General features: G+C 43.2%; 1 protein-coding gene across 1 annotated transcript in view; it reads left to right on the forward strand.

Annotated features, from left to right (window-relative positions):
- Positions 1–22,795, forward strand: part of LOC144781759 (NF-kappa-B inhibitor epsilon-like) — a 123,173-nt gene extending 100,378 nt beyond the window's left edge. The window contains exons 4-6 of the mRNA XM_078660746.1: positions 14,879–14,967; positions 16,070–16,318; positions 18,548–22,795. Coding sequence (XP_078516872.1) covers positions 14,879–14,967; positions 16,070–16,318; positions 18,548–18,619 — 410 coding nt within the window. The 3' untranslated portion in view covers positions 18,620–22,795. The remainder of the gene's footprint in view (positions 1–14,878; positions 14,968–16,069; positions 16,319–18,547) is intronic.
- Positions 22,796–26,879: the final 4,084 nt, after the last annotated feature.

Below are 26,879 nucleotides of genomic sequence, written 5' to 3' on the forward strand. Positions count from 1 at the left end.
AGTTGATGGGCCTGAGGCACCTTTCAATACTCAGACAGGTGAACCATAAACTGTTTTTTGTACACCCTTTGTTTGTATCGAATTGCAAGGTGATTTAACCGGAATCAACAAAGTTGGGTATTGGGTTTCACAAAAGGACCTAAGTTTAATGCCCCATTTTTCAAATATATCTGCATTGGCCAATATTTTATTGACAATATCCTCAATTCGCCAAGTAGTCACAGTTGTTTCAATATTGCGGTCGATCTTAAACTCCACAAGTTCCAGATCTACCGATGTTATGTCTGTCAGATCTGGGATTGCAGTGAATAACTTCAGGATATTTCCACGGTTCAGAACATCATGAGTTCCCCTCGTGATGTACTCAGGGCAGAAGACTACTTTCCTTTTATCCATTTGTCCTTCTGGGACAGCCTGAACCTTCCTCACAACAACCTGGTCCAATATAGGTTCTACCTGTTGGCGTGAGATAGGCAACTCGATGGATTTTTGTACTAAAGTGCAGGGGGGAGCAACGTAGAATTTTGTACCTGAAACATGCGGATTTGTTAAATTTACATTTCCCCAGTAGGGGTAGTTTGCACTCCAAGTTGTTCCACCGATTTACCACGTGGATGGTTAGACATGGGATCCCTTTTTTGAGCAGCCTCGGGACATACATTAAAGATGGCCTCACCCTGTGTTGAGTGGATGTCATTTTGTACATCCCTTATTTTAGGTTCAAGTTTTTTAACACACCTAAAAATTGGAAAAGGGCTTTTTTTTTCAAATTCTTTGGTACGGTTTGCAGTAACTTCCACTCTTGAGGAATCTTTGATATTTATATGATTTGTGGTTACCTCATCTGTAATATGATTTGTTCCCAAAGGGATTTTATTATGGTTCTTCCTCAATCTTTTTCTTTCCCTTTTAGATAAGATTTTATGTTTATGTTTTGTGTTCTTAACTTGTCTAATTTCTAGTGACTGTATATCTTGTGCTTTATTGGAGGTATCAATTAACAATTTATTTGTCTCCACAACATTACTTTTCGTTTCTTCATGTAACAGTAGAGACTTATTTATTTTGTTATCGTTAACTGATTTATGTCTGTCTACATATATGGAGCCTTTTTTATCTGTAGTATCCCCCCCACCATCCATAAGATCAACGGTAGTGGATTGTCTACATAAACATTTTATGCCCTCTTTAATGCCTTGAACCTTTCTAACAGATAGCAATTTTACCTCCTGTAACATAGAGCTAACAATTACCGGTAGATCTGATATTTTATCAATCAGTTGAGCGCAAGTACAAATTATTAGTTGGCCTTCATTATCCTTTTGTACCCTAATAATCAAATCAGATAGATGCTGCAACTTTACATCTATTCCGGCCACATGTGTTGCTAATGTACTTGTACCCTAATAATCAAATCAGATAGATGCTGCAACTTTACATCTATTCCGGCCACATGTGTTGCTAATGTACTTAAAATATCAACTTGCATATCTAATTTATCTGAATGAAAGTTTAGGGCATTAGTGATTGAATCCATAGTGTGCAGAAGATTGGCTCATAAGTCACATTCACGACTAGTTTTATTTTCTCTTTGCTCTGGTCTTGGTTGAAAATTCCCATCAAATTTTGTTAGCAAAGAAAAATCCAGTGGATTCAGCGGATCATTTGGATCTAGGTTAATGGATTTTTTTCGTTCAGATATACAATGGACCTTTTCACCATTAACTGCGCCTGGAGCCAGTAGTGATTTATTCAAGTAGTAACTATTCTCCAAGGTTATACTTGATTGGTCCAGTTTGAGAGGTCTTACATTACCAGCATTCTCAGGATGACCATTTGGGCTAGATACTAGATCAATAGTTAGTAAAGCCATGTCTTTGGCAATATGGTCCAGTACAAAAACCTCATCACTTGAATTCTGTTCTAGACCAGAGGAGATATTAATAACTGAACCTTGTTCCTTGTGACCTCCAGCTATCCGGATACTGAGTGGGGTTGGACCGCTACCAACCCCAATGGACTCCGTACAACATAGTACAGCGTCGTGCAAATTGTGCGAATGAATTTGGGCTTTATGAAATGTTGTTTTTGTCCCAATCTGACCCGAAGACTGATGGGAAAGTTTAGGTTTTAATGATGACCCTAACTTTTTTTCTTCATTTTCAACATTTTCTACCTTATCAGCTTTTTCATCACTATTCCCCTTATTGCCCATACTAGGAATGATCTTGTTGTAGTTGACTGCTACCTCCTTCGGTTCATCTATTTCTAAGGAGGCCTCTGATAATACACATGGATTAGCTCCCTTTTTACCCCATGGAACTGAGGATGGAGAAAACATTTCATAGGTGTCATCATATCCACAATTATTTTTGTTTTTTCTTTGATGTTTTTGTGTCCGTTTTTGTTGATAATTATGAAAAAGACTCTGTATGGATGGCTGAATAGCATGGGTAACATGTGGCACGACCTTAATGTCTTGACCTGAGATGGTAGGAGCTACAAGCAGTTGGGCCTGGTCATTTGGATGATCCTTTCTTAAGGCCGATGTTACTGCCTCTGCCAACTCATTTTTGTACTCGTTTGCCTCCTTAGCACACACTCCGGGACAGGCTTCGTTTACATGTTCTTGGCTCTGCTTGGGTGGAGTGGTAATGTCCTTATTCTCCTCCCGTTTTTGTCTTATTTTCTGTTTGGGTAGCGCCCTACGTTGGTTTCCAGATCTCATATCCACAGACTCTTGAGATGATTGAGTTTTAGTTGGGTTAGACCTGTGTCTTTCTTCAACCTCCACACCTCTCTACACACCGCACCTCAGATCTCCAACTATTGGTGCACACCCGCGTTTCAAGCTCCACCAGAAACCCACAGGGTCCAACACGGCCTCCCCCTGCTTTTCTGCTCGCTGCGCAAGTGACCAACACACAATTGCCGTTACTGGCAAAACCTCCAATATGAGACAAGCAAAGGCAAATGGCAATGGACCGGACACTGCGAACAGCAGCCGTCGGAGGATGACGGATAGGGGCCTGCGGGCACTAATCTGGAAAACCGTCTACCTTCCTTGGGTAATTCTGAGTATTCTTAACAATCGCCAGAGCTCAAATACCTCAGGGGTAATATTCTATATATATGTCCCTTAGATAGTAATTCCCAGTTGTATTTAATAGAGCCTTAAACACAGAAAGAGCCCTGGGGAAGCTGTGTACAAAAAAGGACTACTGCGATATAATGGCTCGAGTAGAGCGCCCTCCTGCGCTGACTCTGACTCGGTTCTAAACACAAACAATAGCCATAAAAGCGTGTTGTAGTAAATGCAAATCGCAGTAAATTCGTAGTGAAGCACACGAGGAGTGCCCCTTATGCGCTGGATCCAACTCGCATTGTTTTCAATAATTATAGAATGGCCCAGGGAAGCCGATTGCAGACAACTGTTGGCCACAATGTTAAAACGCGAGGAGAGCGCCTTTATGCGCTGTCTCCGACTCGCGTGCTTCAAGTGCTTCAAATGCTCGCATGCTTCAAATGCGGAAAGAAAGAATGGCCCAAGATGTGGCTTGACCGTAATGCACAAACGCACAAATGCGAGGAGAGCGCCTCATGCGCAGTCTGACTCGCGTGCCTTAACCCACAATGAAATGCTCAAAAGTTTGGCAACATGGGAATAAATTGTACCTTCGGTCTTTAATCAGGAGAAACAGGTCCTATGTCCCAGGTGCGGCTTTCCGGTGGGGTAGCTCACTGCGTGATGTAGCAGTTTGGTTCGGTTCCCACTGCTTGATCCGCTTACCGAGAGCTCCTCGTATGAAGCTTGTGGCTTGTAAGCAGGTAAGTTTGTGACCAGTCGTAGAAGCTCCAGTCGCTCCGTTCACTGGCAGATGCTGATGAATTTGAAAACACAGCTGTCGCAGTCCAGTCTGTAGCAGTCTGTAGCAGCTCTCCGAGGTCGTTCACTCGGGAGCTGGATAGAGCGCCGCGTCTGCCCGCGTCTGCCCGCGTCTACATTCACGGCGGTTCCGCCTGCTGGCTTCCACCTGCTTCCACCGCTCTCTTGACCCCCCTCGTCAGCACCGGGAGTTGTTTTACTGGGTGCGGGGGAACCGGGAGCCGGGAACCAGATCAGGACGGACTTGAATGGGCTTGAATGAGAGCACAACCCGCTCGCTGCTCGCCGCCGAGAAGGTGTCTGTGACTGACGTTCTGGCGTTCTGTGGTTTACGGCTCACTGCTGCTCTCTACCGGCCCTCCGGGGGATGTACATGCATTCGGTTCACAACACATCTTCAGTTTCATAGAGGATATCGAACGTCACTATGTTTATGGTGGTTCTGTCAGATGTTATGGCTATTTATATATGTACTTTGAGGAAAAGCATCTTCAGGTGTCTTCAGGAGAGTAGCTTCAGGGGGATGTTTGGGGTGTTACATCCCCCTAATGTTTTTTCTGATAAATATTTGGGTACAGGTGCTTTCGGACGGGTATGGTAAGGTGTCTGTCGGATTTCACCAGGTATTTTTACATACTCCAGACAACAACGCGCACACACTCTCTTCCTCTCTGTTTTGAAAGTCTTCAAACACGTTATTTATTTGACAAAATAGTGTTTTCTCTCACTTAGCACCCCTATCAATCCACATTCACCTCCCTTTCCTCTGCCCCTTTTGTGCGCCATGCTCGTCGTATAATGTATTAATTGTATGCCAGATTGATTGCAGGAAAATCTGATGCTCACTCCCCTCTATTCTATTGACCAATCTATGCCCTTGGGTGTCTTTGGCCTATCAGAAATCGGAGAATTATATTTATTTAACTTGGACATCCAAATTCAATTTCCAAACAGAGCTGGACTGGTCACAGGTGGAACACGGTTTTTCAATCTTTTCCAGAATATTTCTGTTGGATCAAGCAAATAACTACAAGTGTTACTAGAGTGACATACATATGAGCACCTATTTGCTATAGTGAATGCCTAATCCAGTCAAGGAGTGTCATATTTTAAGAATAACCTTTAGTATTTATGCATCAAGATGGATCAGGAATTCTTTTTAGGTCATCATGTCCTCTATTTGTAGTCATAAATATGCTGGATGAAAAGCTTTTTGCCTATTAATGACTTCTGACATCACCTTTTCTTTTTATATAGCGCGAACATTACCCGAAGGTGTCAGAGCGCTTTACATAAGAACCAGTTGCGATACATAAGGATTTAGGATTACATGCGTTACATAAAAGATACAAGCAGAAAAATTTGCAAATGTACAAGTTATAAAGTCACACAGGGAAGAGATATAAACAGAAATAAATTGCAAATGTACAAGTAGTAAAGTCACACAGGGAAGAGACAAATAGAAAAAATTGCAAATGTACAGGTTGTAAAGTCACTCAAGGAAGAGATACAAATGGATACATTCTAAGAGTCACATAGGAATGGTAGAGAGTACAAAGGTCTACTGCGGTGGTTCCCAAAGTCTGCGCAGCAGCACCCCGGTGCGCCGGTAAAAAAAAGGTGGGGAGCCACGGCCAACTACAAATTAGGTCAAGGGAGCCACGGGTCAAAAAAGTTTGGGAACCACTGACTTAGAAGATGGGGTACACTTAACGGTGGTGGGCAGCTACATGTTACTACTTAACAGAGTTGGGGTCCTGGAACAGCTGGGTTTCTTCTGAACAGGCAGAAGAGGGAGCTGCCACCGATCGGTAAACCACTGGCAGCGTGGCAGAGGCGGCAAAAAAGGGGAACCAGAGAAGATAGTAATCTAGGTAGAAGAGCTCCTCAGACAGTGTCCTTGGGATGCCTCATGGCAGGGAAATGGGGGAGCAGGTGACAGCACACAATGTCAGTCAGAATAGAAGAGCTGCTCAGACATTGTCCTTGGGATGCCACATGGCAGGGACATGGAGAGCAGGCGAGAGGCCAGCAAGGGTCCAGAGAAGTGGAACAGCACTTGCAGCCCGGGCTCGGTCTGATGGCCGTGAAACAAGGTCGGTAGCAGGGTAAGCCTAGAACCCACAGAACTCGAGGCACCTGCAAAAAAGCCATCACGCAGGGGAGTGCTATCAGCCAGAAATTGAGGTAAAACCAGTGGACGATATTCAGAGTGATAAATGTGATATGTAATAAGCAAACATGGGTCGCGAATGACCAATCAGTAAGTTGCAAGATGTATGATCCATGTTTTGTAATAAACTGCAGCCTTTCTACACCACAAACTTTTGTCCCCTGAATGTTTGGCATGAAGGGGACGATGCATTGTATGTCCAAGTAGGACAGGGGAACATGCACGCCTGAGAGGTATTATGGAAATAACCTGTGAAGAAGCTATTCACATGCATGATCTTCAACGCCGAGATCCTTGAATCTATCTAAAAGGATCAAGAAGTTTACATTATTGTAGGCTGCTGATAGAGTCAGAAACTTCAGTGCTGCAGGAATGTAATTGTGGGCATGCCGGCATAAGTTATCAAGCACAGAGACAGCCACTGTTTCTGTATTACCGCATGACCCAAAGCCTACTTGCAAAGGATGCAGTAGTAGGTTGTTGGTTTAAAAAAAGCCAATAATTGATGAAAAGTTTTTTCAACAATTTTGTAATATAAGCCAACTGTGAAATTAGGCAGTAATTTGATAGGCTGACAGGATACAACAATGTTTTTTTTTTTTTTACAGTCGCCGTGTTACAAAAGCACACAACATTAAGGTGCTCAGGTACCTTTCCATAACCTAGAGAAGCATTAGTAACGGGTTCCAACCTATAGCAGATCTTTAAAAACTCTGAGTCAGTAGGTTTACTCTCACTCACACGTTTCAGAAAGTAAGTGCTTGCCAGATAACAGAACATACTGTTATGCTTAGCTGCTATTATCAGAATGTGTCCCATGTGAATAAGGGTTCTGATAGTAAGGTGCATATAGGGGCATACAGCCTGTAATGGCACACCTATTGTTAATGAAGTGTTCAATTCAATTCCCTTTATGTGTATGATTAATAAAAACCATTACAAAAAGTAATTACATTCTCGTAATAAAAATACTGTGATACAGTTTCTATCATATCTATCAGCTAAAACTTGAAATCATCGTGACATAATTACTGCCACTTCCACAAAATTCGTTGAGAACACATTATATAAATGTACACAATAGTAAGTGACATTTAGCATCTTAGGCCTCTGTAAAATAGATACAGCGGCGAGTCTCTTGATTTTCTAATATTAAAAAAAATACTGCAGACACGTTTGGAACAGAAATAATACACCAAGAATGCAAATGTGTTTTATTTTTGGGTATTGTTCGCTTGTAAATATAGTTCAGTTTCAGCTGTGCTGATTTAATGATGAGATGTTAAATATATTGCTAACCATGTTCCATGGCGCGTAGGTCATGATGATCACCAAGTCTCCTAGTGTACCAAATACGGATACACAAGACGTTTTAGCTCTCCTTTAATAGGAGTCCTTGAATACAAAGCAGAGCTAAGCTATTGGTAATAAACATCCAGCTTGATCAGAGGATCTGCCTAGGTGTCCTCAAATTCAGCAGGGAGATGAAGGTCTGGAGCTACTGCTGAAGTCACTCTCCACGTATGTGGCTTTGGTTGTCAAGTCTGACCAACAGTCCATTTATGCTTCTCTTGAAGTCTACGCATAAAAGGGAGAAGAAAATGATCCATCTGGGGAATGGGAAGAAGGACAAGAGAGATAAATAAATAAACAAGAACTTAAACAAGTTATATCTAGTTCATGCCCCATAAAATGTGAACGTGGGATGGAGATACTTCTACTCTGGTTTTGAAGAGTCCCAAAGCTCATTAAATATATTCCTGAGTGGATGCAATTGATTTTCAAAGTGAATTCAAATCTCTTAGCACGATTAAATTAGATGACTTAATGTCGATGTCTAAGAGTAAGGGTGTTAGTAGGTCTATTGCGTCCGGACCTCAATATGTGTTAAAGGGGCGGATGTTAAGAAACAATTTAGTATATTTAATGTGCTTTTGTAAATAAATGCCAGATCGCTGCACAATTTCTGTGGTCTGTGAGCAATTTAAAGGTACCATTCCATTTAAAATTTGAGGTAACCCATTGTGAAGCCATGTCTATGTGATGCATAAAATGTACAAATTCAACTCAACTATCAAATCATGAATGGCGACATGGTTTTGCATAGACAAATTCAAGCAGGCTTTAAGAAAACCTACATGTAAATGAGATTGAAAATAGAATGGAGTCGGAAATAAGGAAAGGTGTTTCCTTCAGATAAAGTCCTAGCTCGGCTAGATGTTGCATAGTAACTTGCCCCAAAGCATAAGTGGTGAGAATAGAATATAAACGTGCTCACAGCTATAATGAGGAAATGGTTTTACCATATGTAAAACACAGTGGTGGCCAGCATGGCTCTCGGGTGGCGGTTGTCTAAAAAAGATTCCCCTGGGAAACCAGTATAACACACCAATATGATACACCACTCTACCAATCACACTCAGATCCCGAAAAGGTATCTGTACACACTCTCAGGTTTATTCTATCCTCGAAGTGAACCAGAAAAACAAATCAAAGGCAAACAACTGCTAAAAATAGGATAAACAAGTAATTTATTTAAAAAAATATTATTGGGACAACAATAGCCATATAGTTAAAAATTCATAATACAGTATGAATACAGGTTAAAAAAACATTGCATAGAAACACAATAATCCTAACAGTGGGACAGAGCTACAGCAACAAACAATGTAAATCAGATCAGGGAAACAACACGGTACTTAGACAATTGAATAAATGATTTTTGATGCAGAGAAGCTCTAGGTAGGAAATATTTTGAGCTTGATACTTAGAAATGCATCCGTCATGTATCCGTGGAGTATTCCCAAATAAAAAAGCATCGATGCGTTTCGGCGGGTCCCAAGTAGATAACTGCCCGCCTTCTTCAGGATAACAATTTAATCTTCCCACATTGCATTATACATCTTATGCCTTCAGGAGCATTCTCTTACAAGTGCATCTTGAGAGGGAGCAAGTTCCAGAGTATATGGTAACGAGCCGTCACTCTCAGTTAAAATTAAAAGATACTGGCTTACGATCTATCAATTTCTTCAACTTCTTGGTAGTTCGAATAAATAAAGAACTACAGGACAATCTTCTACACCCAGCTCACTGAAACTATCCTCTGGTATTTTCTATTTTTGACGTGGTGCAGCATGTAGGTCAAAACCGGAGACAGCGAAAGATAACCGTGCCTCTCTCCAAATGGGAGTCCCAAGAAAACAACGAAGGGGTTCTGAGGCGGGGTAATGTCCCTCCGAGGGCGTCTACTCAGGTGGCGGGCTGGGGCGGCCCTGTCAAGCAAGAGGGTCGCGAATATAAAAATAAAACATTACAACAAAAGTAAACTTACCTTTGCGCCAGGTCTCGCATCCCTGCTCCTGCTCTCCTTGTGGAACTCAAGGAACAGGAAGCAGGCCCCACTGAGCAATGTAATTGGTAAGCACCCAGGCTCACCTGACCAATCACAACATTGCAGTGCAGTGTTGTGATTGGTTTTGAGCATCCTGGTTTGACGCTCAACCAGGGAATGGGGGCCTGGGCTTGTTCTTCAAGCAGGCTGCAATGAGGCCTGCAACGAGAATGGGGAAAGTGAGTATGACTGGTTATGTTTCTTCTTTGCACTATTTAAAAGCAATGGGGTCATGCTCTTCCGCCATAGCAGAGGAGCCACCATTGGTTAAACAGGTAACAAGCAGAAAGGTCTGGCCGCAGTCTGGGCAAGAACAGATGCAAACTGGCTTGCCTTCAGTGCTCATGTTGTGCAATGAAACCCTGCTGTGTGATGGAAGTAGGCCCCATAGGCCTGAACCTTGGACCTCTGTATGAAAGCACTAGCTGACCAAAATGGCCACCACTGTGAAGAAAGACTAAGGGCCTGATTACGAGTTTGGCGGATGGGATTCCCCCCCCATGCTACATTTACACTTTAATGTCCGCCGTGCACCTTTCCTTAGACGAGTCGTGTCTAAAGGAAGTGGTGCGCCTGCCATTAAAGTGAAAATGATGGATTGATACCTTGCACCAGAGTTTCTAGCAATGAATAGTGACCTCCTGTAGCATTCCTAGAGGTGATCCTTGGCAGAGGTTATATCAGTGGATGCAGGTTTCTACCAAGGCCTCTGGAATAGAAACCTTTGGTTAGGATGGCTGCCTGCATGTATCGATTACAATAAAGGAGTATCCACTCAAAAACAGAGAGAACGTGAAAATGCGTTCCTCTGGATAAGGGCTCAGGTGCTCAATTCAGGTAGGTTGGTGAGTGAGGGGTCTTCTATAAGGATATGCATTATCCGAGAACAGGCTGAGGCACATGGTGCTGAATTGAGCACCTGAGCCCTTATCCAGAGGAACGCATTTTCACGTTCTCTCTGTTTTTGAGTGGATACTCCTTTATTGTTTTTGTAAGTAATTCTGGGGACCAGGAGTTCTCAACTCACATTGATAAAGTGTAAAATCCCTTACTCTCTCGCTTTGTTATTTAAAATGAATGCATCGATTCCCACATGCACCACTGCATGCAGATGCGCTTCTCAACAATTTAGGGATGAGGAGTATATCATTGATTGGCTTTGAAAATTAGGGAAGTTGACAAAGCATGTCTATGTATTGCTTATCGGGACAATTCGATAGGTTCATATCCTCTGCCAGCAATGAAGCACAAAATAATTCAGGTACACTCTGCAGTTTACCTGTAAATACATTGATTGATTTCTTTAGTCGATTATAAATATATAATCATAATAGGACAAGCAAAATGAAACATTAAATTGTAGTACATATTTCAATAAATCTGTGAATAAATTCATTAAGTCACAATGATTAACTAAGCAATGAATGCTATACTGATAGAAACATTTAGTGACATCGTGGATTCATAAGGTCTAAAATAGTAATGTCATGGTACTCTTTCAAGAAATAAAATAAGCTCCATCCATTGTAACTTGAGAGCATTTCCTCTTAGTGAGAAAGAAACATAGTACCAGTGGAAGTGCAAATGACTAGACTACAATTCCTATAAATACATGAGCAGAACACAAGCATCAATGCAACACAAGTTGTACATGCAAACTCACACACGTAATCATGTTGGGTGCCTCCCATACTTGATGCAGCCAGCCAAACGCGATTAACAAACAGTCGGGAATCGGTACGACAGATGTAGGTGGTAAGATGACACAGCCCCCTTGATGAAGTAAATTGAAGTGTTTTGAGGTATATGGAGGGACAGAGACACATTTCCCATATGATAAAACACCTGACAAATATATTTCTTACCTTATTTACTTCACAGTGTGTGACTACAGAGGCATATAACTGCTCATGCCTGAAATATTTTAACTCTATAAACATAGAGTGAGACATACTAAGAACGAAAGATGATCGCTATTTTATACTTTTTTTTTAAGTATGTGTGTGCCACCATCTTTGTTACTTTACAGGCACTGTGTGGTGTTCTTGTTTGTTTTTACTGACTGCATTACCTGACTCCTCTTTGTTTGAATGAGACACAACAAGGTGTTGAAGGTCATTTTTGTAGTGTTGATTAGACTAAGCATGTTTTTATGTGATTTACAGGCTCTGGCAGGTGCCTGTGTGTTCCATGCTAAGTAATCATTCATGCCTTAAATATAGAAATTCTTCCTAATTGCTATGAGTACACTCGACTAATTGGGATAGGACAATAAGAAAATGTTTGGGGTAAACTTCGTCCTAATGAAAGCTGGGTACCCATAGAGGACTCTGGGAAACGGCTGACACGGATGTATGATGTTACCACACGATCAAAATGATCGCGGAACATCACAACGCAGCTTTTACAACGCAAGTCGTTACCATGACTTGCGCTGTAGAGTGCTGGACTTAGGAATAGTATGATTTACTATTCCAACTCCAGCCTGCGTACAGTAGGGAAGCTGTTGGATTAGTAAATCTACTATTCCTTGGTCTAGAGCGCCCTCCAGTGCAAGTCGTGGTAACGACTTGTGTTGTAAAATCTGCATTGTGATGGCACTGCGGTGTTTTGACCGCGTTGTAAAGGTTGTTTACCGGCTGAAACATGTTGACAACAATAAAGATGGATGGCGATTTATGCCCAAAAGCATCTTCATATTTACGTTTTAACCATAGCAGGGACACCCAAAATAAAGGGATATCGGGGTAGCCCTTAGTTATTTTTATTTTTTATATCTGCCTCTGAAGAAGTGCTTTCTAAACTCAAATCAAATCAAATAAGCTTTATTCGGTTTTTAGTTTAAAACCATAAAAGCAACAAAAAGAAAAATACATACATACATAAATGACTCATCATATCATTACAAGGTAAAAAGAAATCAACTATTAAAATGAACGAAAACAATTTAACTAATCAGCTAATCAAAATACGTGCATAGTCAAAACTAGATAAAAAATAAAGAATTAATAGCACAGGGTACACAGATTCCCCTTTCACCAAGAATTATGATTCAATGACATTAGTCTTGGTAACGAATTGTATCGGGGGCCGGGATAAAAATCATGCAAGTCCCAAATGCAAATGGGGCCATCTCCTTCTTTATGCTGGGAAGAACGTAGGTAGGGTACAATATTCCTATTCTTAAATTTAATTAAAATCAAGTCCCCCGAAATGTCTTTGGGCAACGTACCTAGCCACCCCACCCTCCTGACGCTCAGGATTCCACCATCAAGTGCAAGTGGCAACGGTCTGTTATGTTGTAGCCAGAAAATGGCTTTGTTAAGCAAGTCCTGGTGTGTTTCAAGTTTGTCCTGACTCAATGTAGGGACCCCAGAGAGAACAGTCACGTATGGGGCGGCTTCGGGAGGTAGATTGATGCGATGCCTTCTTTCTGGTGTAATCCTAGGAGCTCTATGAGGTACGAGTACGGGGTTAAAAGTAGCATTCCGGCCTCTTGGAATGAGTGTAGTGAAGGGGGGTTCAAGAGTTTGAATTTTTCTGCATGCTGTGGGCTTAGGATTATCATAGTTGATGGAGGGAGTAGGGCAAGTAGGTGTAGCAGTTTTTTCGGTTAATGAATAGTTCTTTTTTATTGTTGTTTCAATACAGGTCAACCTGTCCCCTAGATCGTTGATTTTTGTGATCAGAGGTGATAATGCCGAGATTAACAGTTGCTCGATCTGAGCCAGTAAGATAAGTTGAAGGGGTGATAGGTTGTCATGTGTTCTGTTCTTAGCTGGTGTGTCTATAGTTGGGTTGGAGGGGCATAATGATGGGCTAATGCACATTTTGTCAACTTCAACATTAGATAGATTATCATCATTGGCATTGTCTTTATCCTCATCATGCTTCCTTTTGCTGGTTGATCCACAGGACAGAGTGTTGGCTTGAGCATGGATTTTATTGGGGGATAAAGGTACATCCTGAAGAGTGCAGTTTAGTTGGTCATCGACTCTATCCATTATAAGGGGGGTCAAAGCGTCCGGGACATACTTCGTGCCACACAGGGCATTCAGCTCCTCCCAGATGGACATGATTAGTGGAAATCAGGACTACAAAAGAGACAATGGGCAGTACAAATGCAGGAATTATAGGTAGGTAAAAAGTATCTGTACCTCCTCCAACAGTGGGACCAAGTGGGGTGACCCGTCCCGGCCTCTGAGGGCCACAGAGGGCCCGCCCTTTGCCAGGGCTTCGCTCGGCGTCCCGCGAAGCGGAGCAGAGCGCAGCTTTCAGGCGCCTCCTGGCGCTCTCGTCCTGTCAGATAGCAGCGCCGTAAACTCATGTTGAGCCCATCCTTGTTTCTAGGGACGAGGATGAGACCTGATGATGAAGTATTCAACTAATAGAGTAGGTGAGGGTCTTATTCAAAATAATAAAAATATACTGGGCTTTCATCTGCCTACTTGGGTTTGGCTAATTGATACATATCATAAATTGAGTTCCCTTCACTTAAACATTTCTAATCCTCAACAGTTCACTAAACGGAGTTCATGAACGATTATCTTTTTCGACTAATTGATCGCCTGCTGAGAAATGTGTCCTGTTTTTGCATGTTCCTGACCCTATGTCTCATGCTAGTGCTCCACACTTACGTGAATATGTAAAAAGACCATAGAGACTCATGGTGACATTGTGCCTCGCAGAGCACGTAATATATGGCAATTATTAGATAAGCATACAAGATCCGAGTTGATTTTGTAACAAAATGTCACATAGCTCTTTACCAAGAAACCTTATTCTAACAGGATAGCAGTGCTTTTAGGAAACATTTCCATAATTTAGATCTGCAGGACAGCCACATGGAAATCCAAACATGCCTTCTAAAATAGTTTTTCCTTAAATTCAGATCTTCCTCAAAGGAATGCAACCATTTAATGTTTTTTATTAGCTATTAAAATCCAGATTTTTCCTGCTTTCTGTTTGGTTACTGCTTAGTATTTAATTCTAACCATATGACTATAAAAAAGATCCTGTCCTGTAGATGAGGATATTACATACTTATAGCAATTCTTCACTACCCAGATACTATTGCTGCACAACCCACATCGCCAATTCACAGATATCAGTGGGTATTACATTTTTATTTCAATAGTGACTCAGATTCTCTGGTTGGTGAACAACTTTATAGAATTCTTCCAACTCTATAGAATGTAAATTATTATTAAAGGGAAGATCTTTGCCACACTGTGAAGACATTAAAAATATGGTGGAAGTGTGTTCCACTGACCTTCCAGGATGGAAGGGAGTGCTCCAGGTTGTGAATCTCAGAAGGATAGCTGTTACAGACTGGGCTATTTCCCTTCTACTCCTCCCCTTAACCCTTATGTCAAGTTTTGATCATTGGTGACTGAGGAGGTACTAAAGAACTTGTTTTGTTTTTCAGGCCTGACATGCTTGCACCAGGCAGTTCTGCACCAGCACTGGGGAATCCTGCAGTACTTGCTCGCCCTGGGGGCTGACATCAACGCCCAGGTGAGACAGGACTTTGTTAGTAAAACAAAAGCGGAAGAGACACTAATGGTGTATTTACATGTGATGGCCAGGGCTGAAAGGGGTTCTGAAATAATACGGCCCTGTCGATGGCGAGCCACATAATGCTCTGGCAGCGACATCTGTTGGCCAGTGATTGGCGTGCTGCTGTTGCATGCTTATACAGTGATATCGGATTACCTAACTAGGAGTACTGCTCCTATAATGACGACTAGTGGCTACAACTGGGTATTCAGCTGTTATAGTATGGTAATGTTGTTATCACAGTGACATATGCTGTGGGGACTGGTATACTCTTTAAACAATTAGACCTGCTGGACGTAGATAGTGGTGCTGGTGTTAAAGTGACACCTGCTGGACAAAGCATGTAATGTTGCTGTTACAGTTATGCCTGCTACCAGGGCTGCAGTCAACACTTTTACAGTGACACCTGCTGGCCGGACTGGGGGAGTTAAGAGTGCTGCTGAAATCATGGTGATTTTGAGAAAAGCAGGGTGTCTATACGTGAGAAAAGTGAACAATGGAAACAGTGAAAGTCTCTTAAGAGTAAATCTCTATGATAACAGTGTGGAGTGGCGATATGTATATGGGTGCTGGGTAGATGCGATTGGCTTTTTTTGCAAGGATTGAAATATATGCCATACACAGCAGATGGATATGAATGAAGCCTCTCAGTATGTGAGGCAAAAGAGAGGTTTCTCAGGAGAAGGTGGTAAAGGGAAAGGTATATCCAGAAAAGATAGCGATGATGGAGATTTTTTCGAATTGTGATTGGGAGAGTCATATCTGCAGTGATTTAAATGATGTGCTTTACAAAGGTTGGTAGGGAGCAGAGAGTAATCTTGCGAGTGATGGAAAGGGGAGTAATCAAAGAGGATGATGGGAAGGAGAAAGGTTCAAGGGTTATGGGGAGGTATAGTGCCGCTTAGTGTTTGATCAGAAGGAGAGCCTCTCCCGGGAGGTTGAGAAGGAGAAAAGGATCTTGAAGTTAATGGGAATGTAATGGGCTCCTTAGGGTGATAAGAAGGAATGGGGCACTATTTTCCCCCCATCTTCTCGCTAACATTTCTTGTCTTTACCCCAGGACCGAACCTGTGGTCGAACTGCGCTCCACCTGGCTGTAGAAATGGGTGATGCCAACCTGGTCGCCGTTCTCCTGGATCACGGGGCTGAGGTGGACCCCATCATGTACAATGGCTGCACCCCACTGCATCTGGCAGCAGGCAGGCTTAATATAAGCATCTGGAACATGTTGTGCCAGGCTGGGGCAGACCGTCTGTTACCCAACATGGAGGGTGAGACCCCACAGGACCTCGCCGATTCAAGTCGCCTGGTGAGAGGCTTTTGCAAAACTCAGAATCAGGAGTGCCCCAAGAAGGGCTGGACAAAGTCCCTCTAATTTGTAGCCACTGGCATCGAGTTATGAATTGTACCAAATCCTTCTTTCTGTGGGCCCTACTATCTGAAGATGGAGAGTGGTAGAGCCTAATTTTGTAATAATGGTGTTAGGCCACTGATAATGTCATATCCTTAATTCTATGACACTGCCTGGTCCTTTTTACTGTGCCACGTGGTGAGGACAGTGAAAGCAACATTGTTTGCCCGAGTTATTGATTGATGGCCAGTGCTGTCCCTTTCATTCATTCACCCTTGCATCAGACTCTGGGTAGGGTCAGACCTTCAATATGCACCGCTCGCCCCTATAGTGTTAGAGAATGGTACCACCAACACTTCTGCTCTTTTATGGCATGGGCAGCATGTCATCAACTGCTAGAGCATGCAACGTACTAGCACTCCTTTCATCCTCTGCTCCTTGGTATCCGCTCGTTGGAAGTATCTGTTCCATATTTCGAATCCCCCATGGTTTGAATCTCAGAAGTGACCACCTCTACAACCCATGTGTTTTGGCTATTGTGTACGTGAATTGCTGGTGGCGTCTTTCTTTGCTCTCTGACAAAGAATATTCTTTGCCAGACACTTTATTCTGTGCTTTCTGGGAGCAGCGTGGTGATGCCATCACGTTTGTTCAGTACTTCCAGGTGTCTTTGCATGGGAATGGCAATCCTTTTAATCGCTGCACCTTGTTATCAGAGTATTGTTAGTAACAGACTAATTATCTTAGCCTGATATCAGAGCATGGTAGTGCCTGCCCTTAATTGTCAATTATCTGACATCAGGTCATATATTTCCCTTTATTGTATGCCCTTGTGCCTAGGCAAGCGAAAGAGCCAACCTTTTCATCATGTGCGACCTAGTATCAGGGTCGAGCCCATGATTACTGCTTCAGTCCAATCCCCCTAGTAGCGGAGCCTGGTCAGTGCCCCCCCCTTCAGACAGTCACTCACTTCATCCTCTGCCCTCTAGTTGTTGCGTCTGGACAGTGCTCCCTCCTTCAAACAGTCACCTGCTTTATTCTGTGCCCTCTAGGATTCGAGTGTGGGCAGTGCCCCTCTTTCATACTGTCACCCACTTCATTCGTTGCCCTCTAGGATTAGAGTCTGGGCAGTGCCCCTCGTTCAGACACTCACCAACTTCATTCTGTGCCTACTAGAAGTAGAGTTTGGTAATTGCCCTCTCCTTCAGACACTCACCCACTTCCTTCTTTGCCCTCTAGGATTAGAGTCGGGGCAGTGCCCCTCCTTCAGACAGTCACCCACTTCATTCTGTGCCCTCTAGAAGTAGAGTCTGAACAGTGTCCCCTCCTTCAGACACTCACCCACTTCATTCTGTGCCCTCTAGGATTCGAGTGTGGGCAGTGCCCCTCCTTCATAGTGTCACCCACTTCATTCTTTGCCCTGTAGGATTAGAGTCTGGGCAGTGCTCTTTGTTCAGACACTCACCCATTTCATTCTGTGCCCACTAGAAGTAGAGTTTGAACAGTGCCATCTCCTTCAGACACTCGCCCACTTCATTCTGTGCCCTCTAGGAGTTGGAGTTGGGCAGTGCCCCTCCTTCAGACACTCACCCACTTCATTCTGTGCCCACTAGGAGTAGAGTTTGGACATTTCCCTCTCCCTCAGTCACTCACCCACTTCATTCTTTGCCCTCTAGGATTAGAGTTGGGGCAGTGCCCCTCCTTCAGACTTCATTCTGTGCCCTCTAGAAGTAGAGTCTGGACAGTGTCCCCTCCTTCACACACTCGCCCACTTCATTCTGTGCCCTCTAGGATTCGAGTGTGGGCAGTGACCCTCCTTCATACTGTCACCCACTTCATTCTTTGCCCTCTAGGATTAGAGCCTGGGCAGTGCCCCTTGTTCAGACACTCACCCACTTCATTCAGTGCCCACTAGGAGTAGAGTTTGGACAGTGCCCTCTCCTTCAGACACTCACCCACTTCATTTGTTGCCCTCTAGGATTAGAGTCTGGGCAGTGCCCCTCCTTCAGACACTCGCCCACTTCATTCGGTACCCTCCAGGAGTAGAGTTTGGACAGTGCACCTTCCTTCAGACACTTACCCACTTCATTCTGTGCCCCTATCAGATCCCGTGCAGCAGCGCCCCTTCATCTGTACCCGAGCTATCGCATTGCTGTAACTCACCTGCCGTACGCATTTCTCTTGCAGAGCCTTGCCATCTGTCAGTTTGACGACCTCACACTCTGGGGACGGCCGTACATGCCCGGGAAGCTGATCTGAGGGTCTACACCTGGAGCATACGAGTACTGTGCCAGAAATCACCCCCACCAGGAAGAGAAAGACAGAGGGGCCTCCTGGATAGCATCAGCCCAGGAGTGACGGTGGCTGGTTGGAGAGCCGCAAGCCGTGGACTGGGATCATCAGTCAGTGGTCTCATGAAGGTGTTAGGACGCTGAGGACTCTGAGGGATTCCAGACAGGACTTTTTAACAGCGGATTTGTACCTGGGCCCCCTGGAACTTGATAAAGCACTCTGTACTCAAAGGGGTCTATAGAACACCAAGGGAGTGGCGGAACCCGGACATAAGACTGGGTGCGCTCTACTGAAGATCGTCGGGTGTCAAGCAGCCCAGAAAAAGAAAAAAAATACTTACTGGCTGTTCAAACTCCCCAGCACCCACAAACACATACCCATAGACACACATCAATGGAAATAGACACACTCACATGCCTAAAGACAAACCAGAGAAACACTTCTACATTAAAAGGTGCACAAACACCAACAAACAAGCATTAGCAAAGACAAAAAAGGCGGTAAAGCATGCAAACAGGCATACACAAATAATGTGTTAGTGGTGGTGATAATTGTGGTAATGGTGGTGATAATAATGGTGATGGCTGTAATGTTGGTGGGGTAAAGCTGGTGGTGGTGTTAGTAGTCATGGTAGTAAATGTAGTGGTGGTAATGTCACACACTTGACAAAAACACTAAAACAAGTCTGCTGCAGTTAAAAACAATTAATTGAGGTAAATAATTGAATGGGTGATGGTTGAGGGTATTTTTCGGATGTAAAATAGAACTTCATGTATCTCAATGCAGCACTCTAGAGAACCAGTAGCATAAGCGTAAGACTAATGGTCGTCTGGGTGGAACCAAAACCCAGTCAATGTATACTTACTTTATTTAAAGAAATGGCAGGAATATGTCTTACACACTTTGCTGTTAAACCAGATCTAAAAAGAACTCAGTGACGAGCATATGTGCATACACAAAACCGTGCGTATACACGGGGAAAACACAGATTCTTGTTTTAACAGTACAAAATACTCTTACGAAGAAACATATAGTAACACATGCTTAATACTAAGACAAAGGGCAAAAGGATATAATGGAATTAATGTTTACGGGAGATGGTATATTTGTGACAGAGTAACCCATCTGCTAAGATCTAAATCAGGACCAAAGTCACTAATGCATCCAGAGAAATAAAAACACACTGCAAACGACAGAATTTCACAACACACACTCAATAGCACTCTCTGCCAAACCACTCTATATTCCTACCTCTGAACATGCCATAAGAAGCACTCTCTAAGCCACCAGAAAAACACCACAGCCTCACAAACTCCCAACTACAATAAAGTACATTAACACAAAGACTCAGAAACATATGAACACTCATAACATTGAAGTCAGAAACACTGATACATAATCAAACACAAATAGCTGCAATAGAGGCAAACATACTCACACAAAGGAACTTTGAGTTGAAATTGCACAGACCAACCATACCCAAGAACATCGAAACATAGGAACACAAGAACTGTCAGTAAGGTTCACTGAGATATTACACAAACAGACACGGATAGAAAATAAAAGGAGATTTAAACGTATGATATTGTTACACTCTCTAGCGGACACAAACTTATAAACACCGACTTGATTACATTTGGTAAAAGTTTTGATAGACCTATCCATTCACAAATACACTTTTCTAAAGAAAAGATTACTCTGGATAAGTGCACTCACACAAACCCAGTGAGGCAAATGTGACCAGTGTTACCTAGTGACAAGGCCACACAATAATCCTAGATGGAATCTTGGATAATACATATATAACGAAATTGTGCCTCCCGACCATTTTATTTACTCACTCATTTCTTCTCTAACACAGTGTGAGTACTTCCGTATCCAAGCGTATTATTCACAATTTTTTCATGAAACTAGACAACAGAAAAACCGCAATTTGGAACCATAGGTAGTTATTACATATGAAATTTAAACTACATATCTATAGACTGTATAACTCCCGCTCTGAGTGTGTCCCTATGTGACGGCAGGAAAAACACAGCACCTGTGGGTTTGGAGAAGACAAAACTACTGCAGTGGAGTACTGGCTTCCCTGACAACTGTATGATCACTGATCAGTCTGTGCCATGGTATTCGTAGTGGAGACAAGCCTTTGGTCTTCGTCGTGTGGTCCTTGTGTGTGAGGGCATCCCTTACCTATCTCCTTTGAGGTATAACTCACTGGCGTTTTTTTCTTTTTTTAATCTGTAACAATTTTATTTTTGGGTCTGGCGTTCACCAATACCTTTTTGATTTTAGTAAAATTATATATGTGCAATGTTCTCACTGATAGGTGTTTTCAGCTAGCCCTCTTCATCCTTTGGTCAGCTGTTGTGGCATTTGCATTTTTCTTCCAACCACTACTTTATACAGATAATGGGTCCGTCCACTTCAGTCACTGGTTCACTTCATTGTGAGTGATGACACTTTTCTCTTTTACAAGTAGCGCATTCTCATACAAAGAAATTCTCTTTGGTGCCAGGAACTACTTTCTGGGTTTTGAATTCAAAACTATTTCTCTTTCTCTTTATTTACTGGCGGGGGGCTGCAGTTCCCCAACAATAACATGTTACAAAAAACATGACTAAGCAAACATTGGCAAAGTCAAAAGGCTGGGAGCCAATGCAAGACTTAATGACTTTTTCTGAGCTTGTTTTATACAGTGATTCAGCATAGGGGACACACTCAAATAAATGCCTGACTCAGGAACTCTTTGCTCTGAACCCCCCCCTCCCCTTCCTTGATGTTGTGATGTGGAGCCACAGCAAGTTACACCACTTGATTTGACCCTATATCAGGTACATTTCTTAAAATGCATCTGATCTTCTGACATACTTGTTGCAGCTCAATTTCACATCAAGCGGCTGACAGGTCTACTCTAAACTAGGAAATAAAACTGCTTTTACCTAACAATATGGTGCAACATATACCAAGGTATTGAAATGAATAGTCATTGATACATTGCAGACCAGTTTGTTGATTTATCAGCTGACCAAGTTGATGTTTGTGTAAGAGCTTGCGTAAGCTTTAAAGGTCTAACAACAACCCAGTTTTCGGACTAAATAATAGAAAATACAATATGGTAGCTTGAAGTTAGTGTCCCAAAACTGGCACCAAATTGTATTCATCCAGGACTTTTAAGATTTGAGCCTGCACCTTGAGCCCATGTGCTGCTACTAAGCCCTTCACGCTGTAGGTCCTTCTGCCGTCAGCATCTATGGCTTCTTTCACAGGCACCTACAACGGAACCCAAGAAGTCAACCATGGCTTTATAGAGTATCAATGTTACACGTAAACACTGTGTTCACAGATATGATGAGAACAGGACAGAATAAAATGAAAGTAGCTACATGGCATCCATGGAACCACAGTTGTAGTTAGAAAAACAAGCACTGCATGTGTTCTTGCCAGTCGCCCAACCACATACGTGTCATAGAGATCCTAGAAGAGCGTAAGCTAAGCAGACAGATAAACTCATTGATGGAATGACAAACTCTGGGACACAGACACACCTTGTCAGACTCAAAAGCACACAGTTCCACACAGAGAGATATTACTTGGTGAGTCGCACAACTGGTGCACATAAGTGTAAGTGTGTTTATGTAGTGCAACATGACAAAAGAAACAGCCAGAGATCCCTTTTGGCACATAGTGAAAACAAAAACAGCACAAACCACTTATCAACACCAGAGGAGAACCACCAAAACTAATAAGGCTATAGATGTATACATAGGTTGAGTTACACACTGACATTGACGCCACCTTGCACTCCTGTGAGAAACACTACTGTACCCCTTTATAATAGTGGCACACGGATATACAAAGACACTCTGAGAAAAACTGAAGCAGAGAGCGGTCAGCAGGCATGGAACCTGAGGCGGACTGTCCTAGATGCAGGGTTCCCCTTGGGTAGTTTGAAACTGAGAAATTCACATTTACTGCTGCACCTGCAGTGTGGTTGACGCAATCCCAGCGCTACCAACCTTCTGGAAGAACTGGATTATTGGGACATCTTCCTATTTCCAGACAACGTAGTCAAACTCCGCACAGCCTGGCAGTAACTCTGAAAACCATGTCTGACCAAGAATAAAGAGTAATTTCTTTTCAGATATATTCTGTGCTTTCTTTTCTGCCACATTCACAACTTGTGGCTTGTGCATGAGTCTTGGTGAAGATGGCCTGAGCTAAAACCAGCCTTGTAAAAAGTGTATATAGTCTCACCTATTGTGTTCACAGTGAGTCTGACCATCTTGAGGAGGTTTATGTTGGCAGGGGAGCAAATTATATTAATATCTATCCTTAACAAGCATTTGCAATGCAATAGGTCTCGCATGTACACGATTTTGAGCTATTGGCATTGTAAATGACAATAATACCTTTTATTTATGTTTTGGTTTTTAAAACATAAATAGAAGGCATTGTCATTTAGAATGCCAACCGCTTAAACTCTCGCAAATGAAAGACCTATTACTTTGTAAATGCTTGATAAAATACTACAGTCGGGTGAACAGGTTGTGTTTAGAAAGCGCTCTGCATGCATTTGCAGGGTCTCACTGTGATTGATGGCTGTTATAAGGAGGCCAGGAATAGGGCGGACACTGAAGGCAGTATCCTTTTTGGAAATGAACTAACAGGATGGATTCCTGTTTTGCTTTTTAAGCTGAGCTCGAGTCGGGGTACTACACGGGTGGACGGCGTCCCCCCACTTATTTTACCAGGAGCTCGATTACTGAAGAAAATGGAGCCACACATTCATTCTTTGGCCTCTCTGGGGCGAGATCGGAGCTCATTCAGAACACTGCTCACGAGCTAGCTTCTCTGATTCAATCGCATCTAAGGGGTGAGCGAGGGGAGGCAATGAGTCTGATGGTGCAAGCCACCTTCGTGACATCACTTCCTGTCGTGACGTCTGCGCCCCCCCCTCAACCCTCCCCCCCCAACTTCTTTTGTTAGGACTTGTGCCCTGTTTTTAAGTACCAATGAAAATGTTTCCTAAAAACGTATTCCATGTTGGTAAAAAAAAAAGAAAATCAAAACAGCAATCCTTCCTGTTAGTTTATTTTAAAAAATACCCCCGTAGGGCAAATGCGTTGTTTAGAAAGCACATTGAATGCATGAAATGCATTTGTGGGGGCTCACTGTGGTTGATGGCCGGTATAACGAGGCCAGGAATAATATATTTTGCATCTGCTATATTGTTTATTAATGGAAAGTCACCTACTTGGCTCAGTCAGCTTATGTTCAATGCGGCTGGGAAACATTATTCGGAGCACCGTGGTGTCTTCCGATGCAGCAGGGGAGACACTTTTGTTTTTTTGTAATGCGTGGGACGGTCTTGTTTATGACTCATATGCGGCTGGGTAACGTCGTCTGTAGCAGTGTTGCCTCTTCCGGTGCAGCAGGGGTAGAATGACGAAGTTGGAGGAAATAAGGCAAGCACCATGACCCTCCCACCTGATTCTGAATGGTTAGCATGTAGGATCACTGCCATATCGGTAGGTGCTCTTAGTCATTTTCTTACTGAAAAGTAAAGGTCAATGCAGGCGTTTATTTTTTATTCTATAAAATGACAATAATGATGTGCACACATTTAAAGAGGCTCCTCCCAAATTTCAGTAATTAACAACTTTGCTTGCGTTGCCTCACACTGAGGGGCCGAGTGCAGTGGATGTGCCAACGATAGAAGTGAGTGCAGACGGGGTGGATGTGCCGATGGAAGTTAGTTAATTAGCAGCACTAAAGAAACTCCCATAGGGTGAACACGACATTTAAAAACACGGGCAGAAAGACACAGGTAGAAAGCAACAATTAACAAGCAAACAAATCCCCCCCCCCTCACTTACCTAACGCTGGAACAGCACACCGCAAGTCGGCCTCGAGCGCGCCTCAGAAGAGACGCGGGAGGACAGGAGCGTGACGCGCGTGAACGTGCAGGCTGACGTTACCGCGCGTTCACGGACCTGAGTCGGCGCGTTCACAGGTCTAGAGCTGCTCGTTCACAGCTCTCACTCCCTTGGCAGGGAGGATAGTGACTATAGAACTCGCTGGCGGGAGCGCTTCGCGCTCCAACGCCAGGCGAGCCCTAAAAAGTGAGTGTGCTCCCCTCAGGGGTGTTTTCCAGGCTGGAATTCTGATAATCCTGTGGTCTGTCCTACCCTCAAAGCATTCCAATGTTCCTCACATAACACAAAGTTTTCCCTGAATGACATATGGCCATTCGAATCCTTAGCAAGAGACTGACCAACAGAGGAGGAGGATCCCTGCCAAAGTCCTGTAGTTTCCCAGAAAACCAAGCAATTTCAGTGCAATATGCTATGTGCTAAAAGAGGACCACATAATCTGATTTCCAAGCATAAGGATAGCCGAAGTCCAGAAATGTCAGATGCTATAGTAATGAAAGCCTTCTGAGATCTCTGACCGGGTTTCATTTAGAGTCCAATGCTTAAACCAAGTAGAAAAACATCCTCTGCATAGAAGGTTGGATAGGTCTGCAGCCTAGTACTCAAATGATTTAAGCCTGAGATGTACAACAACTGCATGGTTGCAAGTTGCCAGGGCTAGACTGACCCGCACAAATGTGTTAACTGTTTAGGCATTAAGGTTCTGTCTGTCTGTCCAGTAATAAACTGCAGCACTACACGCTTTTCTGACAGAAGTTCTCTGCATGGCTTTGGACAGCTATGATGTCCTGCTTTAGTATAATTTCTGGATGCTCTTTGCATTAGCGCCTGACAATTAACTTTACAAACTGGCAGATCCATTGGTGGTACTATGAAGGGGATATTGGGTTCTTTTTACCTATTCTGTGTATCTGAAGTCCATTGGTTTCCACATGTGTGTTCTCCTGAAGATGGTGATGGCTATTGTACAGGGCTGGCATTTGTTTTTCTGAACAGTATCGTGTCCCCTCCCTGGGACTAGATACCCCTGATGCATTCGGTAGGTAGCTAGCACATATCTTAGAGTTGGCCCGCCAGACAGAAGCCATTCCACAGCAACTTGTGCCAGCCAAACCCATTCTCAAGAAGCACTTCAGGGCAGCCTGCCCACTCCACGGGGATGTCACTCTAGAAACCTGCCCCTCTCAGATTGGAGGCCCAACAAGACATTTGAAAGGTGGAGCCTCCCTGATTGGCCCGTATTTGCCACCTCAGAAGAATAAGTACTGCCTCCTCTGCAAGCACTTGGCTCAGTATTTGATTTGTCACAGAGGAGGATGTGTGCACCCATACAGTGGAAAAGATACCACAAAAGCCAGGAGCAGAACTCTGGCACATTTGCCCCTCTCTCTGTGGGCTAGGCATAAGGCCAAGAGGTCTGCGGAGCTTTCTTGCTGCTGAACTCTTACTTGCCTGTGAGAGGAGCTGGACTGTACCTTCTTGGAAAAGTGATCGAATGTGCCTGGAAGATCAAGGCCCAGCTTACTAGATGGTCTGACATTTTGAAGGAGAGAATCTGCCCAGAGCTATAAGGTTGTCCCAGCCTGCTGCCCAGGAAAAGAAAGCACATCTGATTCTATGTTTAACTATTTTTTATTATGTATATAAAACACACCATCACATACAACCGTCTGGTCAGCGAGGAGCATGTAATAGAGATACAGATATAAAACAGCACATTTCAATTGTACCCAACCCCAGCCTACCAATCATTGCCTCTTCCATGATTGTGTTGTCAATAATGCATTCGCTGCTGAAGGTTGCATTTTTGTCATATATATTATGAGAGGTAACCTTGTTTGAAAGTCGAAGTCGTGGCACTATGGTGCTTATCTTGGCAATAGCTGGGATAATTCCTCTGGGTTGAATATAATTGAATAAGGTATCGGTTCTGGAAAGCTCTTGGAATTCATGGGTTAGGATTTGTACAAATCGCTTTCAATCAACCTCATTTGGCTTTAGATTGTTCTCTGTTGCTAAGGCTATCTTCTCATTTGCCAGAGTGTCCCATAATGTAGCTAACCATGTGGAAAGCGTGGAGATGGACTGTATTCCAGCCACCATCACCATTGCCAGTTGCTTGCCTCTAAGTGATTTTGGTGATCTTTGTGAAGGATACATGCATCCAATAATAGAACACTGGGGTCTCTTGTAAACCTTGTTTAGAATCCTCTATTTAATTCTCCTATGATCTCATCCCAATATCTCTCCAGCCTTGGACAATGCCATAGATGTAAGAGCCTGTAGGTTCA

Source organism: Lissotriton helveticus, chromosome 9 (genome assembly GCF_964261635.1).
Source record: "Lissotriton helveticus chromosome 9, aLisHel1.1, whole genome shotgun sequence".
Classification (NCBI taxonomy): Eukaryota; Metazoa; Chordata; class Amphibia; order Caudata; family Salamandridae; genus Lissotriton; species Lissotriton helveticus.